General features: G+C 48.2%; 1 protein-coding gene across 18 annotated transcripts in view; it reads right to left on the reverse strand.

Moving 5' to 3' along the window:
• Positions 1-17,654, reverse strand: part of EHMT1 (euchromatic histone lysine methyltransferase 1) — a 119,755-nt gene that overhangs the window by 43,993 nt on the left and 58,108 nt on the right. For 15 of the 18 annotated variants that reach the window (XM_085076388.1, XM_085076398.1, XM_085076391.1 and 12 more), the window contains 2 exons: positions 8,210-8,763; positions 5,664-5,705 (listed from right to left, as the gene is read on the reverse strand). In XM_085076388.1, coding sequence (XP_084932514.1) covers positions 5,664-5,705; positions 8,210-8,763 — 596 coding nt within the window. The remainder of the gene's footprint in view (positions 1-5,663; positions 5,706-8,209; positions 8,764-17,654) is intronic. The other 3 variants (XM_085076386.1, XM_085076400.1, XM_085076401.1) reach the window with 1 other exon arrangement.

The raw sequence follows: 17,654 nt of genomic DNA on the forward strand, positions 1-17,654 counted from the left end.
ATCTGTGTTCATTCTCCTGGCTTGGGTTAAATGGTGCTTTTATTCCTGTGCCTTTTGTGTCAAGTGTGGCAAAGGGAAGTCAAGGGCACTGCAAAGCCCCTCAGTCCAGTTCACCAAACGTTTTCCTGTTACAGCCAAGCAAGGAGGTACCTGGTGAGGAAAGGAAACACATGGAAGCACATGAAACAAAGTCAGGGCTTGTCCTGCTCTCCCACACTGCTGCAAGCAGGGTGTCAACAGCCAGGGGGGTAAAAGCTGCTTCTGCTGTGCCATTTGACACTGGATTTGCCCTCTGATTTATCCCGCAGATGATCCAGCTGTACAGGAGGCTGGTTTGGCAGAGCTGCTCCAGCAAGCCAAGAGCACAGGCAGCAGAACACAAGGAAAGGTTGGGAGAATTGGGATTGTTCAGCCAGAGAAGGAGAAGGCTCTGGAGAGACCTCACTGTGGCCTCCCAGTACCTGAAGGAGCTACAAGACAGAGACTCTTTACAAGGGCACAGTGACAGGGCAAGGGGGAATGGCTTCAAACTGAAAAAGAGGAGGTTTAGATGGGATATTGGGAAGGAATTGTTCCCTGGGAGGGTGGGGAAGCTCTGGCACAGAGTGCCCAGAGAAGCTGTGGCTGCCCCTGGATCCCTGGCAGTGTCCAAGGCCAGGCTGGACAGGGCTTGGAGCAACCTGGGATAGTGGAAGGTGTCCCTGGCTGCGGCTTTAAGGTCCCTTCCAACCCAAACCATTCCATGATTCCAAGGTTTAAGTGCTGCTCCACTTGCAGGAAAACTCTTATGGGACTTGTGAAGCAACAGCTGAAAAACTCAACCAGAAATAGGAATCCAGGTGAAAGCAAGGCTGGAATAAAAATCAGGAAGCACTAGAAGCCCTCTGTGGAGCTCAGGGTCAGCCAGGCACCCTCAGCCACTGCTCCCAAGCAGTGTGACCTTGTGAACAACGGGGAAGAGCTGATTCCCCTAATTAGGCAGTGCCACGTGGGTGGTGCTGGCAGAGGCAGGGCCAGCAAAGCTCTAATGATAATCAGAAATGACCCACAGAAAAAGGCCATCAAAGTGCCAATGATTCCTGCATCAAGCCCATAACTTATGGCTCAATTGCCACAGCTTTGCTAAAAGGGCAGCAAGTCTTGGATTAACGATTTCAAAGACGACAAATCCACCACAGCCTTTGATATGTTGTTCTAATGCTTAATTGCTCTCACTGTCAAATAATTAAATGCATTATGCTTTTGCAACTAAATTAAAAAGCCCTGTCTCATCAGAACCTCTCACCCCCAGGAGATACTTATGGACTATGACCAACTGGGGCTTTTTTTTAAACTTTGTCTTCAATAAGTTTAATAGAATGAGCAAATTAAGTGCCCACAGGATCATTTTTCTGGACCTTGGGTCACTCCTGAGTCTGCTCCCAGTTGTTCTATCCCTTAAAAAATGCAGTCAGGAGTGCAGGGCACAGTATGCCAGGAATAGTCCCAACAATACTATTTATACCTCTTAAAAGTCCTGAGTTTATAGATCTAAAGGTTAACAGTAACTCTTGACTACAAAATTATTCTGAGAATTCCCAAGTCCCCTGAAATATCCAATGTTTTCCATTTCTAACTTAAAATTAGAAAAATGAGCTTGGGAGAGGCAGATCTGACCCAAGTGTAAACAAGGGCTGCATTTTGTGTCCTGAGAGTGCAAGGTTTTGCAACTGGTCTCTGATAAAAGGTGCTGTTATTCCCAAAAACCAGGAATTCATATTCAGGCCATGCCAGGCTGTTTGGAAGAACACAATCCAATTTTTAAATTAAAAAGTAGTATGGTATTAGCTCGGGGGCTTTCTCTCCCTCTGTAATTACAACATGGAAATAAATTTAAAATCTTCAATAGGCTGCACAACAACTGCTAAATGTGAACTTTTCATGGCAATTCTGGTAAAAGTTTTTTTAGAACAAATTAAGTGTTGTGAGATAAAGATTTTGCTTGGAGGCATATGCAGCAATGGTAAAGAAAACAACTTTCAGAAAGAGGTGAGGAGATCTCTCATATGTGTGTGTATACATATATATAAAAATTACATCTAAAAATTGTAGTAAAAAGCTTCAACACAAATTTTTAAGCACCCATAGTCAGTTTTTTCACCATCTTTCCTCATTCTCAGCTACATCAAAGTTACATCTTTGCTGTTCTTATTCAGTGTTACTCCTTTACAAGGTGGATGTTCAGTGGATCAAAGTTCATTCTTTTCCCATTTCCAACCTCTCTGAACTCCTGCACTCCCTCCTGCTCTCCTGCACTGAGCTGCTCTGCTCTGCTCTGCTCTGTCAGCTCCAAATTTAAACACTCCCAGAAAAGAGGTTTGCTACCCCAGCACAGCACTCTGCTGGGAATTTCTGCTTCCCTGCAATCCTTCACACTGGACAAGAGCTGGTTCAAGCTGGCTCCAGGAAACAGCCTCAAGTTGTGCCAGGGCAGGTTTACATCAGATATTAAGGAAAAAACTGTCCCAGACAGGGTTGGAAAGCATTGGAACAGGCTGCTCAGGGAACTGGTGAAGTCATCACCCCTGGAGGTGTTCAAAAAACCAACCCTTGCTCCCTGCTTAGGGCTTCTCCTCCCTTTTCCCAGCACAGGACACTCGTGCTGGCAAAGCACAGAAAGGTATACAGCAATAAAAATAAAAGCAAGTTGCTGGTGCTGCAACCAGCCTGAAGGAGCTGATTGCTACCCAGCATCTGTCCATCCAGTGTGACAAACCCTAAAACATTCCTGCTTCCCTTCCTGCAGATCCAGATTTCTCTGCTAAAGGTGGGAAATGCCAGAGCAGCAAAGCTGGAGCCTGCAGAGTGACCATGCTGGGGAAGAGAGGCACAGCTTTGGAAGAGCTGCTGGGCATGTCCTGACCTGCCAAGGACACCACTCAGGGCACACCTTCTTGGAGGGTTTTAGCTAAGTTTTAACTGACAAGACTCCCATACTCCAAAACTGGATGAAGATCATCCTCCTTCACTTCAACCATCAAGCATTCAAGAGAGTTGATATTCAACAGATAGCAAAACCACAGTGAGCAGCACCATTCCTCACCCTAAACTCCATCACTTTGTATTATCCTTGTCCAAAACAACCATGGACATCTCTTTTCTCCAATTACATTTACCACTCAATCACAGGTTTTATCTACAGTTTGAGAGAGGAAAGTTTCCTTTCCACACAAAGGCAACTCCACGATGCAGTTTGAGCTCCCTGTGATCACATGTTGTCCTAAACCCAACACTGTGGGCCACTGGAGGCCAAGAAAGGACTATAAATGAGAGAGAAAAAGAAACTGCAACACCAACATCTTCATTTCTTGCAGCTTCTCATCCTCTGCAAAAGACTGTAAGGTCACTATTTCATGTTTGGAATAGTGAAGAAGGTGGGCAGCTATTCCAACATTTCTAGAAATGCTTGTGCCTGGAAACAGCAAAAATGGGACCAACACTATGTCCAACCCACTGTGAGAAATACAGCCAAGAAAACTGCTTAGACTGGGGCAAGAACACAACATCTGACATGTCTACAAAAATTAAACTGAAGTGCTGTCTACATTTTAATGGGATCAAACACATTTCTATTACTGGCACAGAAGTCTCCTACAGCAGCAGGGAGAAGTTATTAAAAATGGCAAAAAATAGAATATCCTCACAGTTTTTGGTTGTTTTCTTTTTTCTTGAAAGCAAAACTAGAGACCAAACCACCCTTAGTCATGGACCTCCCATGTTGGCTCCATAAACCCCAGAAAGGGCATTTCTCCCACTGCCCAGCATTCAAGGAGTCTTTCCATCACCAAAACCAGCAAGCTGGGAGAGAAAGCAGAGTGCTGGTGGAAGAACACAGGCAAGGTCCTGCCTGGGAGCAGGGCAGCTCTGAGAGCACTGCAGAAGGCTCTCGATGCCTGACATCACCTCAGGCTTGGATTACACATTCCCTGATTTCCCTTCTCTGCAGGACTTTCACCTCCAGCACAGAGTGAGCTGCAAACCAGAGCCAACTGGGCAGGAGGACTGAGCTAAGCAGCAGTGCCACTGGGAGCAGGGCAGTGCCAGGGAGCAGCTCTGCCTCTCCATCCATCAGGGTCAGGGGCAGATCTGCCTTTGAAGAGCACAAAGCAGCAGCTCCCGGGGGGATTTGCCTCTAACAACTGGTGAGTGGTGGTTAAGCAAGAAATATCAGTCTGCTATAAAAAATTGATCACAAGCAGATGATAGTGCCTGTAGGAGCTGTGGTGGTGCTGCTCTGCCCCTTCTGCTGCTGCTGCAGGGTTGTGTTTTTCACTACTGAATTTCAGGAGGCTGATCAAGCCTTACCTTCGAGCAACAAACCTGCAAGGCTTTGGTCTTAATCTAGACCAGAGCAGCTGCAAGGCTGATCCACCTTTGGATCTGATCAACATGTGCCCATTAGAGCAGGGTTTCCATTGTGACTTGATTACAATTGCACTGATCTGAGTGCAGCTGTTCCCCCAAAGCTGCACTCAATGTGTTTCTGAAGAACACCCAGGCTGGATCTCATCCTTGTCCCCTCCTGCACCAAGCAGCTCCAAGGGAAGGGAGTGTCCCCCATCAGTCAGAACGAAACAGGGGAGCCCAAACCAGATGTGACACTAAGGCTCCTGGCAGAAATCAACCCCTCTGCTGGGGCCAGGGCTGTTATTTCTGTGGGCTGTGGTCAGAGCTGGGGCAGCACCTCCAGCCAGCACAGCCACCTCAGCAGCACCAGCACAACCAACTAAATACCAAATTAAATGCAGTGCACAACAGCCTTCATTCTTGCTTCCCTCAGCAGCAGCCCCTCTGCACAGGAAGCCCAATGGCAGCCTTGTCACTCCTGAAGGAGATTTCCCATCAGGGCAGATGCTGAAGGGTCTGGCAGGGCCATACAATGAGCAGCTGGGAGCACAGGCTCCAGCACTGCACACACAGGAGGCAGTTCAAAAGCTCTGGGATCAGGTATTTCATGGCAATGCTACTTAGAAGAATAGTTTGATGAATATTGGTAGAAAGACCAACATAAGCAAAGCATGTTCTGCTCCAAGCTCCCTGCCAACATTGCCTCCCCCAGTTAAATTGGTACCTGGCATTTTGGGGACACACTGAATCAGGCCAAAACACTCATTTATAGGATTTTTGCACTATTTCCTGACCTATTCCTCTGCACAGCATAACAAAATACCAGCAAAGACACACACCCCAAACTGCAGCCTCATGGTCACTGAGCAAAGGAAACACAACTTGGGATTCCCAATTCAGCCATCTGCTCCTCCTATCTCCAAAGCTAACTCTGGGATGCTCTCACAACCTTTATCATCCTTTATCCCTTATGTTTTACTGATGTTAAGCTCAGAAACTGAGGTTTCCAAGCAGGAGGAGCCTTGTCCAAGCACAGGACACACACAGACACACACACACACTTGCCTTGCAGTCTGTTGCCTGGCCCTGGAAACTTTTAGGTTCTTAACAGGGTTGTAAAATGGATTAGGAGTGAAAGAAAGATTCTTCCCAAAGACGCACTGCTTGTGTTACTGCTCTATTCAGAAGGGGAGCAGAAATAATGCTGTCAACAGCTCTTCTGAGGTCTCTGTCCAAAAACCACCTTAACATGCGACAACATCAATTAAAATTGTCACCTGTTTCAGATTCAGCTTCGATCCCAATTCAGGAAGCAACTCCTAAACAGAGAAAAAGCTCGTTAAATTGGTGAGAAAATTCTCTTCCTTCTCTCAGAGACCAATTCACATGTGCAGGAAAAAGGCTACCAAGGTCCCCTGACAGCTATTGGATTACAGAAAACAATTTTTTGGCCCCAGTGGGTTTCTGCAGGAGCCAGGGGGAACAAATGTTCACACTTTGCAGGCAGCAAAATACCTTCCTCCCCTCCTCCTCCCAGGCAGAACAGGTCTGTGAGAACAGTTTCACATGGAAAACAACAGTGCTCTAAAAAATACTAGCCAAGCAAACTACTGCGTCCTGTAATATCAGCTTCTGGATGATTTCCACAATTTATTTCCTAGTATACAGCACCTGATTTCATGATGGTTTTGAAGGGGAAAAGGGGTGAAGGTTGGTGCAGGAAAAGCTCCTGAGCTGCTGGGCTGAGGAGCCTCTAAGCAGCCAAAGAAATAATCAGGACAGAAAAATGACAACTAGCAAGGACCCTGCTGCTCCAAAGAAAATAGCATGTAAATCCCAAAGACAATGGGGAAAAATGAGGTAGTAATTATCAGGAAGGCTGAACACAACAGATGTTTTATTGTCTTGCAGGACTGAGATCAAATCTTGGGTTCCCATTCAGCTGCAGAGGCTTGAGCAGAGAACATGGGAACAGCCTCCTCTCACCACCCTTCCTGGGAATGTTGCTTCTCTCCCTATTTTAAGCCCAAGGCAAATGGCCAGAGGAGCTGAGGACAGCCCATGTACTTTCTAGGGCAGCCCAACAAGTGCAGGCTTTGGTGTTGTGAAGCTGTTTTTGTCGTGTGAGCAAATAAAAATCACCAGCACCATCCCAGCACTCCCAAACACCACACCACTTCCTAGAGACAAACCTTGAAACCCAAGGGGTTGAATATAAATATTCTTCTGATGTATCACAAAATATGAATGAGGAAAACACTCCCTCCTAACCTAGCAGTCACCTTTTAGGAGGGAATTGCCTCTTTCAATTGCTCAGCCCCACAGGGTCTCTCTGTAGTAAATTCCACAATGGTCTGGATGTTTGTCCAGCCTAATTCCAGTGCACAACTGGGGCCTGAAGGCAGTTTGGGCTGCAAAGCCATCTTTGGGTCTGAGATATCCTGACGGGAGATTTCTGGCACCTGGGCTTCCCCTGTGCAAGCCAGGGAGCACAGCCAGGGTGAGAGCAGAGAATTCAAACACAGCCAGGGGAAGGCAGAGGGGAAATGGGTGGCTGGGGAGGCTGGCTGGCAATCCTGGCAGGCAGGAGTGGTTTCTGCCCCTCTCCCGAGGCTGCTGCCCACAGGTCTGTGATCCTGCTGTGCTCTTTGGACTCCCAGCTGCTTCTGGAGGCACAGGGGGTACAGTAGGGACCTTTCCCCATCTGGGGCTGGCGAGGTGCCACCCTTCCTTCCCCTTCCCTTTTTCTCTCTCTTCCCCTGCTCCAGACCACAGGGATTCACAGCTTTCAGCCCTTCACACCTCACCACTGCTGTGCTGAGATGTGTGAGGGACATCTGAGGGCCATTTTGGACCTGCTGGATCACAGCACCAATGAATCCCACTGACCTTGACAAAGCTGCAGCAGCTTCCATGCATTTCTGGGAATGACAATGAGCCCCATGGCTAATCTTTTCCTTGACATAAAGGCCAATCTCCCTGCACCCATCAGACACAGCTCAGTGAGAGCATCCAGCTCACTGTGGGCATATAAAGCATCACAGGGATGAACACCAACTGCTTGTAGTGGAGATCTGCCCGTTCCAGGACCTATTCCCTACCTCTGGCAAAGAACCAAAAAAATAACCAAATTTGTCCCATGACAAAGAAAGGCCCATTTCTGTCCTCCTCACTGTGAGATGAATGCACCAAATGACATCTCCTCATGCCTCCTAAAAAAAAGCAGGGCTCTGTTTTATTAAGTGATGGTAAATCCACCACTAAGGATTCCAGAGAGAACACTTCCCAACAACATGGAGAGAAAACATCATCTGGTTTAGCCTTATAATGATTCCTACAGCAATGCAATCAAGCTGCCTAACAGATCAGCTCCTTGACAGCTTCCAAGCTTAGGAGGAGCCTCAAGTTTACATGCTATGCTTAATTTCCTTTGGGTCGACCTCAGAAGAAATCTAATTTGTTTCACAAGCAGCTCTGGATATCAGCAGAGGCTGATTAGCAATAGAGCCATGAGAGAAAGGCCATTTAGTGTCTTCCATAGATCTGCTGGAGGAGGCAATTGATCAATCATATATTTAGAAACACACTGGGGATGAGAGCTGATGGTGGCCATGTGACCATCTATTTTAACATCTCTGTCTGCAGGAAGAGAAAAATAAAATAAAAAAATAAATATATATATTAAAAAAAATAAAAACCAATCCACTCAGTGGGCAAGCTCTGAATGCCACGTGTTGCCATGCAGCCAGGTATCCCTCAGACCCCCAGAGAAAGGCAAGAGCAAGCCCAGCAGCAGCAGCTGTGTGCTGGGCAGGTACATTACCAGGCTGGGGGTGGGTTTAGGCATTGTCTTCCGTGCTCGGTGCACCTTGACCTCAGCGTTAGCAGCAGGGGCTCTTTTAGCATCCATGTCCTTACTGCCCTCCCCGAGCTTGCTGGGCATCGTGCCTTGCAGCTGGGCAAAGGAACCCACAGTCCTGCCTTTGCCTGCTCCTCCAGGAAGGGTTTTTGCAGCATGGCCAGTGAGAGAAGCAAAGCTGGTAGTCCTTAGAGGCTGCTCCTGTGCCATCTGCTTGGTTAGGATATATCCATTGCTCCCTGTGACAGAAGTCTGTGTGAAGTCATTTGCTTTCAGGTGGTTTTGCTTCCCAGGCTCGCCGTCCCGCTCCGAAATGCCATTTTCTGCTATCCTATTTAATTTAGTAGTAGAGTCCTGCTGGCTCACTTTCGTGTTGTCCTGAGTGTTTTTCGCTGGGTTTGGGTGGCCCCCACCCTCGCTGTGCTCACAGGAACCGTTGGTTTCACCATCTACTGCCATTTTTGGTTCCCCCACTTGCTTTTCTGTAGCGCTTTCATCTGCAGCCATGGCATTAAACCCTGGAGGGAGAGGGAGGACAGGGAGGAAGAGAGGAGAAAAGGGTCACAAGTGGTATTGAAACTGCCAAGAGAAGGTACAGCTACCCACAGCGTAAGAGCAACCCTCTCCTCCAGAATCCTGCTTGATGTAGCCCAGAATCCCACAATCATTAGGGTTGGGAAAGACCTCCAAGACTGCCCAACCATGAATCAAGCACCACCACATCAAGTGAGCCACAGCACCGAGTGCCAGGCTGTTCCCTCACCCACCTGCCCTGCCCTCCTGGATCCTCACACGGTGCCATTTGGGCTGGGTGGCCCAGGTGACAGCAGTGCACTCATTCCCACTTGCCTCAGCTGCAGATGTGGCCATGTATTCCCAACAACGGATTTTTCCAAGGTAAATATTATCTCTGGCTTTTCCAAAAACTGCATTTATTGGACCATATGTCAACACCTCGCCTGGCAAACAAAACTCTGCCCCATCTTGCATCCGGATCTCTGGCAAAGCCCTGCCCCAAGCCAGGCTGGCACAGCAAGGCTCTGCTGGTAGGGCTGTCCCAGGGAGCTTTGGTGGCACAGCACAGCCCAGCAGCCAAATGTCCACATCAGGGCTCTGTATGAATTCCTTGTGCTACAGGGAACAGCACAGGGAATAAATCCCTGGCTATCCCAGCTCTCCTGGGAATGCTGTCCAGAGGGAATTGGCTCTTTCAGCAGGACAGGACCAGGATTCATGGTGTCATTTCAGAGGTAACAGCAGGAGGAAACACAGGAGTGAAGCAGGGTGAATGCAATTTTAGACTAAAATAATTCTATGATTCAAATGCAGCAAGATTTTTGCAGCCTGACTAAAAGCTCATGCACAACAATGCTCATGTGAAACATTCCTTTTCCTTCCCTTCCAAACATCTCCCTCCTCCTCCATCAATGACTTTGTCCCATCAAAGATTTCAGATCCCAGCTGAAAAAAATCTGACTATGACTGTCATGTACTTGTAGGAAAGTTTCTGACATGACAAACCAGCAGCTCCCCAGGCAACCGGCAGTGATAACAATTCACTGGCACCATCAGTGCAATGATTACATCAACCTGCTGTTAGGGATTCCTCAGCTTGTTTTCCTTCCAGAGACCAGACAGTTATGAAAAGCAACACAAGGAGTACAGGGAGAGCTCTGACAGAGCAGGGGGGATTGATTCAAACCAGCTCCCATCAAAGAAATTCTCACCTACAGGATCCAAACAGCCTGGAGTCACACCAGAAGAACAGCCAGACCACTGGGTATCAGCAGCTCATTTCACACTGCCCTTGAAGCCCAAACAGGCAAGGAAAACAACACTCTGAATCCCAGAATCAAGGCTGGAAAAGACCTCCAAGATCATAGAGTCCAACCTGTGACCAATGCCCACCTTGTCACCCAGCCCAGAGCTCTGAGTGCCATGTCCAGGTGCTCTTTGGACACTTCCAGGGATGGGAACTCCCAACCTATCTGGGCAGCTCCTTCCAGCCAAGAAATTCCTCCTGATGTCCAACCTGAGGCTGCTCCCTGTTCTCTGGAGCACAGCCTGATCCCCCCGGCTGTCCCCTCCTGTCAGCAGCTGTGCAGAGCCACAAGGTCCCCCTGAGCCTCCTTTGCTCCAGGCTGAGCTCCTTTCCCAGCTCCCTCAGCTGCTGCTCATAGGACTCTCAAATGTCTCTTCTGACCTGGCAAGAACCTGATGCCAGGCTAAAGCCTGAAGGACCAGCTGGGATGACAAGTCCAATGTACCTACCTGGGCTGACATGCAAAGCTCAGCTCCAAGCACAGGCAGCTCCGTGTAAAGGTCAGCAGGGAGGAGACACAACACTGCACAGCTCACCAGAACAGCTCTTCCCAAAACCCACCCAAATTCTCTTTCCATTTCCATTGGGAAAAAAGGTATCTTCCCCTTTTCCTACCCCTTTTTAATGCATTTGTTTTATCAGAATCACAGAATCTCCTGAGCTGGAAGGACCCACAGGATCACCCAGCCCAGCTCCTGTCCCTGCACAGACACCCAACAATGCCACCCTGGGCATCCCTGGCAGCATTGTCCAAACACTCCTGGAGCTCTGGCAGCCTCAGGCTGTGCCCATTGCCTGGGGAGCCTGGGCAGTGCCCAGCACCCTCTGGGGGAAGAACCTTTCCCTGGTATCTAACACTTGCTTCCCATTGGGTTGACCTGGAAGATTTGAGTACCATTTCTGCCCAAACAGCCCTGGCAGCTCTAGATTATAAAACTGATGCATTCCAGTACCTGAAACAACCTTATAATTCCCCAAACTTCCTGAGTTTTGGTGCCCATCCGAGATTTAAAGACATTTCCAGCAAACTCAAAGCCTTCTCAGCCTGGTCAGTACACGTGGAGCATCCAACCCAACCTCTGGTTTGACCCATGGTCAGTGCTGAATCCCACCAGGCTCTGTCCAGGGGGTCTCAAAGACCTGCAGCAGCATCCAACCCCTCCAGCCTCGTCCTACCCAGCAGTTAAGAGGGGGACAGTCCCACTGATGCTCCTGATTGCCAGCTGAAATCCACAGATGTTGGGCACAAAGCATCTTTCCAGATGTATGTGGAAAATGTCTCCAAAGCCTGAGTGGTCACTGCTCCCTGGGGATCAGCTCTGGCCATTGCTCCTGATGAGACACCTGCACTAAGAGAGACAACCCAGCCTGGGACTGCCTCCCACCTGGGCTCTGCTGGCTCACAGCCTCCACAAAGAGCTCCAAAACATCCAAAAATTGCTCACCAGGGCTCTCTGGAGCACAGAGAGACACAAACCCCACCTGCAGGAGCAGGGACTGAAGGTTCTCCAAGCAGGATTGAAAGTTATCACCTCCAGCTGCTGCCTCTCACACCACCCAGACCCCCCTGGGAACAGAGAGAGCCACAAGGGTTTGTTTTTGATAGGAACAACTCTGGGAGAAGATAAAGTGCTCCTTTTTCACTGTTTTATTTAACTATTTGAAAAGCTGTGGGCAGAGGGAGCCACAACTAGGCCCTTATTCTTTCAATTCTTGTTTCTCTTTCTGCTTTCAGTGTCTTTAAAAGGCCATTTAAGCAATTATTGCAGCAAAGTCAGTGCCAGGAAAAAAAAAAAAAAAACAACAAAAAATGAGCTCTCTAACCACAGCTGGAGGTTTCTAGAGCTCAGCTTTAGGCACCTGGCTGAATGAAGCCTTCAATATTTGTTGATTTAAATACTGTGCTCTCCCACCAGAGCAGTCAAATAACTTCAGTGGCTGCCTATTAGATAAACTGAATAAGCAGAGGGCAAGAATTGCTCTACCTGCCATGAAGGCAACCAAAACAACGTGAATTAGAGCACTGCCCTAGGGAAAAGAGAAACTGCATTACTCCAGAAAGTGTCATTGGCTTTATGAAAAATCCATGACTCTAAAATTAAAATCACACACACACAAGTGGCATCAATCCCCTATAAACAGGCACCAGCTTCCAAACCTGTATGAGTAGATATTTGATGAAACAATGATATGGAATTTCATAGCAGAGGCCAAGGACTGAGGAGGAAGAGAGACCATGATCCCCTCCAGCCTCCAACAAATCTGAGACACCACAGGCAGGACCTTCTCTTTCTTTGCGGAAAAATCCCCTCTGTTCTCCCATTCCCTCTTCTGGCAGCACTAAAACAAATCCATGAGTAGCCTGGAATGGCATTTGGAATGTTTTCTACAAACTGAGCTCCTGCAAGAAGCATCACCTCATCATCCCAGGGTCCAATCTGAACCCCAACTTAAAGAGCTACCCATGGAGAACCAGTTTATGTCAGGAGCTGCATCACTTAAATTGTGTGGCAACTCAAGTGAGCTGGTCTGGTTTCCCCAGTCAAAACACTGGGTCTGGCAATAGGAAAAGAGGAATTGCCATCCCAGGCTTGGCTGCAGCTCCTCTGGTGCTCCATGAGCTCCATCCCCCTGTGCCAGGACATGTCAGCAGCTCTGACCACACTCAGGATGTCTCAGGTTCACCAAGGGCACCTGCACAGCACTGCTGAATAGGCACAACTCGACAGAAATTCACACCTTTGCTGAACTCTGGCCCATAGACAGGGATGGGAACACAAACCAGAGCCAGCAGGAGCCTCACTGTGAGAATACTGAATAAACAGCCCACAGAAGCTCTTCAACAGCTCCAGACACCTAAAGAAACATTTCTTCCTGACGTGACCTTTTCATCTCCCCTTTCTCATTCCCCAAAAAAAAACCTTCACTGAAAACCTGCTAACATCCTCATTTCAAATACACCTCGTGGCAGTGAGTTCTCCCCTTGAAAACGCTGTTCAGCAGCTTTTCTGCTCTTGTGCTGCAAGTGCAAGGGAATTATAAAACTGAAGTTGGTATTCCCCTAAAACTTTGTGACTTTACAGCATTCATCCCTTCTAAGTAGGCCAAAACAAGGTTTTCTCCACATTCAGTTTTCTCTCCATCTCACTCACTGCTCTTTAATCCACAACCATCCTTTCTTTAATTAAAAAGAAAGCAAAGGTAGAAAGTTCTAGCCTGCATCCATGAAGTGGAACCTTATTAGAAGCATCCCAGTCTTTTCACAGCTCCTTTATGCATCCCCTATGCCAGATGCAGCAGGAAAAGCTTCCCCCACGGACCCCAACACTGCCTGAATCCTCATCCAAGCTTGGATTTATTTAAAACCCAGCAACATGGAGGACAGGAAACATGGCCAAGAGATTTGTTGGTGGTATTTGAAGTTGATATCAAGTTGGCACAAACTTTAGTAAAAACATCAACTTTGAGGGCTGGGTACATTTTAGCAACACAAGGAATTTAAGACTCAAGAAGTTGAGCTCTTTCATTATCCCAGTGACTCCATGTGGCAAAGAATACCCAACAATGAATTTAAATCCCTCCTCTGAATTAACAACCCCCTGAGAGCCCTGCAGAGCTCCCAGCCCTCACCAGGCTCAAGCAGAAGGGTTAGGCTCAAGTTTTCTTCTCAGAACATCACAGTTGTCCAAAATTGAATTAAAATTTCCCTGAAGTAAACAGACTCCTATGAAAGCAGAGGAGAAGCTAAGACAGGATGAGACCACCCCATCTAATCTGAGGTGTCTCAAAGGCACCTCAGACTCCAGGGTGTCCCTAAGCCACCACTGCAAGCCAGGGAGAGAAACCAACAGCTCAAAAGCAGCACAGGCTCACTTTAGACATCTTTGGACAAATTCATTCCTGCCTGGAATATGTCTAACCTGCCTGCTACCGTGCCTAAGCAGAAATGAGCTGGACTAAATCAGAATTAGAATGATTACTTCAAAAGAACCCTAAATTAGGCAAAATTAGACCCACCTCTGCTCTGCCAGCCCAGACGTCAGTTCCTCTTCGCTGTCTTTGCCTGCTGGGGTTTCCAGCCCTTTCAGCAGAGCCAGACCTGGCTCCAGTCCTGTCCTGGAGCTCGCCAGAGCTCAGTCCAGCCTGCCAAAACTGATCTGTGGGCAGAGGCTGCCTAGCAGATGTGCTACTGTCCCCATCAGCCATGCTGGCCACAGCCAGAGGGGACCAACCGTCTCTGTGGGGACCCAACAGGATCAGCACCCACCAGAAACAACTTCTGAGGCAGGCCAGGTATCAACTCAAAAATCAGTGTTACTTTGACAATGCTCTGAAAAAAATTAAAGGCTTAAATGTATCTTTGAAAGTTGGATTTCAGTGCTCAGAGAAACAAAGTAAAAAAAAGATGCAAGCGTTAGGAGCCCTTGTACTCCAGGCCAAACTGCAGCCACCACGAGGTCTGAGGGAAAAGAGGGTGAAAAATAATAAAAAAAGAAATAAAAAATTGTTCTACAAGCAAAGGTGCTATTATCTGATCTGGAACTTTTACACATTTTTCTGATTATCTTGGTGCTGAGCACTGGTAGAGGTAAGACCCTCACTGCCCATGGGATTTTTCCATGCATTTGCAGAGCCCCCAGCACAGAGCCCAGGCAGAGCCTAGAGGCTTCAGCTGCTGCAAGAGAAACCTTTAATCAAAGGCAGAGCTTAAATGAACTTAGCTTAAATGAACAAAGCAAAGAGAGAGCTTAAAGGAAAAGCTGAGGATTTGGAGGTGCAGCCCAAGAAGTGCACACAGCTGTATTTATACACACACATCTCACACATGTTCTACCTTAACCACTTTGCAGATCATCTTTAAAACACCACACATCCCACAGACTTTGATTCAATACCCAACTGTCCTGCTGGATAAAAGTGAGAAATGCACCTGCTTGTAATCCCTGTGTTACAGCAGCTCCCTCCCCTCTTCCTCCTCTAAGCCAAACAAAAAGGGAAACTGCCAAGCAGAGAAAAGCCCAGCTGACATCAGGATGAAGATGTTTGGGCTGAAACCACACAGATAAGGGAGAGGTGGCAGCTGGATCCATGTATCCATGGGGAAGGAAAGCACTCCCTCCATCACTGAAGGCTGGAAGGGGCTCTGAGCAACCTGAGCCAGTGAATGGCATCACTGCCCATGGCAGGGCTTGGAAATGGATCATCTTTAAGGTCCCTTCCAACCCAAACCACTCCAGGATTCTGTGATTGAAGCCAAAAAGCAGAGCATCTTGAAGCCAAGAAATGCAGACAAACATGTTTTCAGGCAGAAGTTCCTCTCTGGGCTGAGTTATTGATGGTCTCTTGTTCCCCCCAAGCCCTTGTGAAGATGGGTGGTGTCCATGTATCTCCAGACCACAATTATCACTCCTCCCTGGAGCACTGTGACCCTGCACAGCAAGACTCAAATCAGGAAAAATAAAATAGAAAATAGGAAGAATCAACTTCTGCTGTGAGTGCTCAGCATTGAGGTTACACAGGTTGGGCTGATGGGGTTCAGCACTTGGCCAGTGGGCTGGAAATGCTGGTGGGGACTCAGAGAATCCCAGAATAGCTGGGGTTGGAAGGAACCTCTGGAGATCATCCAGTCCAACCTCCTGCCAAGGCAGTGTCACTTGGAACAGGCAACACAGGAACATGTTCAGGTGGGTTTGGAATGTCTCCAGAGAGAGAGGCTCCACACCCTCCCTGGGCAGCTGCTCCAGAGCTCTTTTTACCTTTCTCGTGCTGATGTGGAACTTCTTGTGTTTTAGTTTATGGCCATGGCTCCTCATCCTGTCACTGGAAGCAATGAACAGAGTCTGGCACCATCCTCTGTCACCTCTTGGAGATATTTATGTACATTAATCAGATCCCCTATGAGTCTTCTCCTCTCCAGACTAACCAGACCCAGCTCCTGCAGTCTTTCTTCATGTGAGAGACATTCCAGAGCTCTCATCATCTCTGTGCCTTCTGCTGGAGCCTCTCCACTAGCTCCTTGCCTTTCTTGAACCACGGAGACCAGAACTGAACCCCAAACTCCAGCTGAGGCCGAGGGGAATGATCACTTCCCCTGACCTGCTGGTCACACCCTTCCCAATGCCCCTCTGGATCCCCCTGGCACTCCTGGCCCTGAGGTCACACTTTTAACTTTAACAGTTTAACAGTTAAACTGACTCAACAACTTAATGACTCAGAGCAGGTTAACAACCTCCATGAAGCTCACTCATCCCTTTGCCATGGGATGGGGCTGTGGCCACGAGGCCCTGAGCCCAGCCATGTCCAAGGGACGCTCCTGCTCCAGGGCTGCCAGCTCTGAGCACATTTCCTGGGCTGCCACAGGCACATCCTTCCTGGAGCAAGGGTCCCAAAACCAGGGAGTGCTTGGCTGCACAGCTGGGTGAACATCTAAAATCCTGAAGCATCACTTAGCTCTGCCTGGTCTCCTGCTGCCAGCCTCAGCAGGGGATCCCAGTGCCAAGTACCTGAGGAGAGCAGATTAGTCCTTCCCTCCTTTCAAGCTGCCATCCCTGCACCTGGGAATGCAGAGGCTGCAGCTGCTCAGCGGAAGCAGCACTTCCCGTGCTCACAGCAGCTTCCTACCTGAAATAAGGGAGAAAAAGGGAAAAAAAAAGGCCTCTCCAAGAGTTTAAACCCCTGAGAGTCTCTCAAAGCACTCTGAAGTTTATCTGAGACTGTGCAGGTCTCACCCAGCACTATGCTCCAGCACTGTAGCTCTTGTAAAGCAGCTGCCTTAGGTGAAAGGTCAGAAACACTGGAGCTAATGGAGAACGTCATTCCCAACACCCATTCCTGCTCCTTCATACCACTGCTTTACTGGAACTTTCCATCCCTGGGGCTGGGGAATCAGAAAGGAGTGGTTTGCCTTGAAAGGTCAAGGGAGACGTAAAGCTGGGAGTGAAGCACATGAGGAGAACTGAATGCACTTGTAATTCTTGCAAAGAAACCACTTTTTAATAGTTTCTTTCTGAGTCAGACTAAAGACAATATGGCCTAATAAAAGGTTTTTTCCACTCATCTCCCATCTCCCTGCCCTCTTCCCCATCCTGTCAGAGGGAAATATGGACCTAAGATCACACCCACATGTAAAACTGAACTGGAACATTTCCCACAGACAACAAACAGCCTCATCCACAGCTTTTGTCTATCTGTGTTGAGCAATTTTACACAGAAAAGGACACTGAGCCTAGTGAGCAATTTCCACAAGCTGGGACTCACCCCCAGAACTGGAAATGAAAGTACTAGAACATGCAAAGGGCTTGCTCCTACAAATATTTGTTAGAGTTCAATTCTTTTTCTTTATCAGGATGAAGGCAGAAGAGGAGAGGCCAGCAGGGAACATTTCAGCAGGGCATTTCTGCAATACCTCCCTCTTGAGGAACAAAGAACAGAACACCACAGCTGCCCACCCAAGGGCAGCCACCTTCAGGATGCTCCCTGAAAACACCAACCCCACCCCAGACACCAACAACCCATCCCCAGCTGCTGAGCTGCCCAAAGGACAGGCTGAGGACCACCAGGAAAGGGTCCACTGCCTCAAACCAGCAC

This window comes from Lichenostomus cassidix, chromosome 17 (genome assembly GCF_008360975.1).
Source record: "Lichenostomus cassidix isolate B80296 chromosome 17, HeHo_3.0, whole genome shotgun sequence".
NCBI lineage: Eukaryota > Metazoa > Chordata > Aves > Passeriformes > Meliphagidae > Lichenostomus > Lichenostomus cassidix.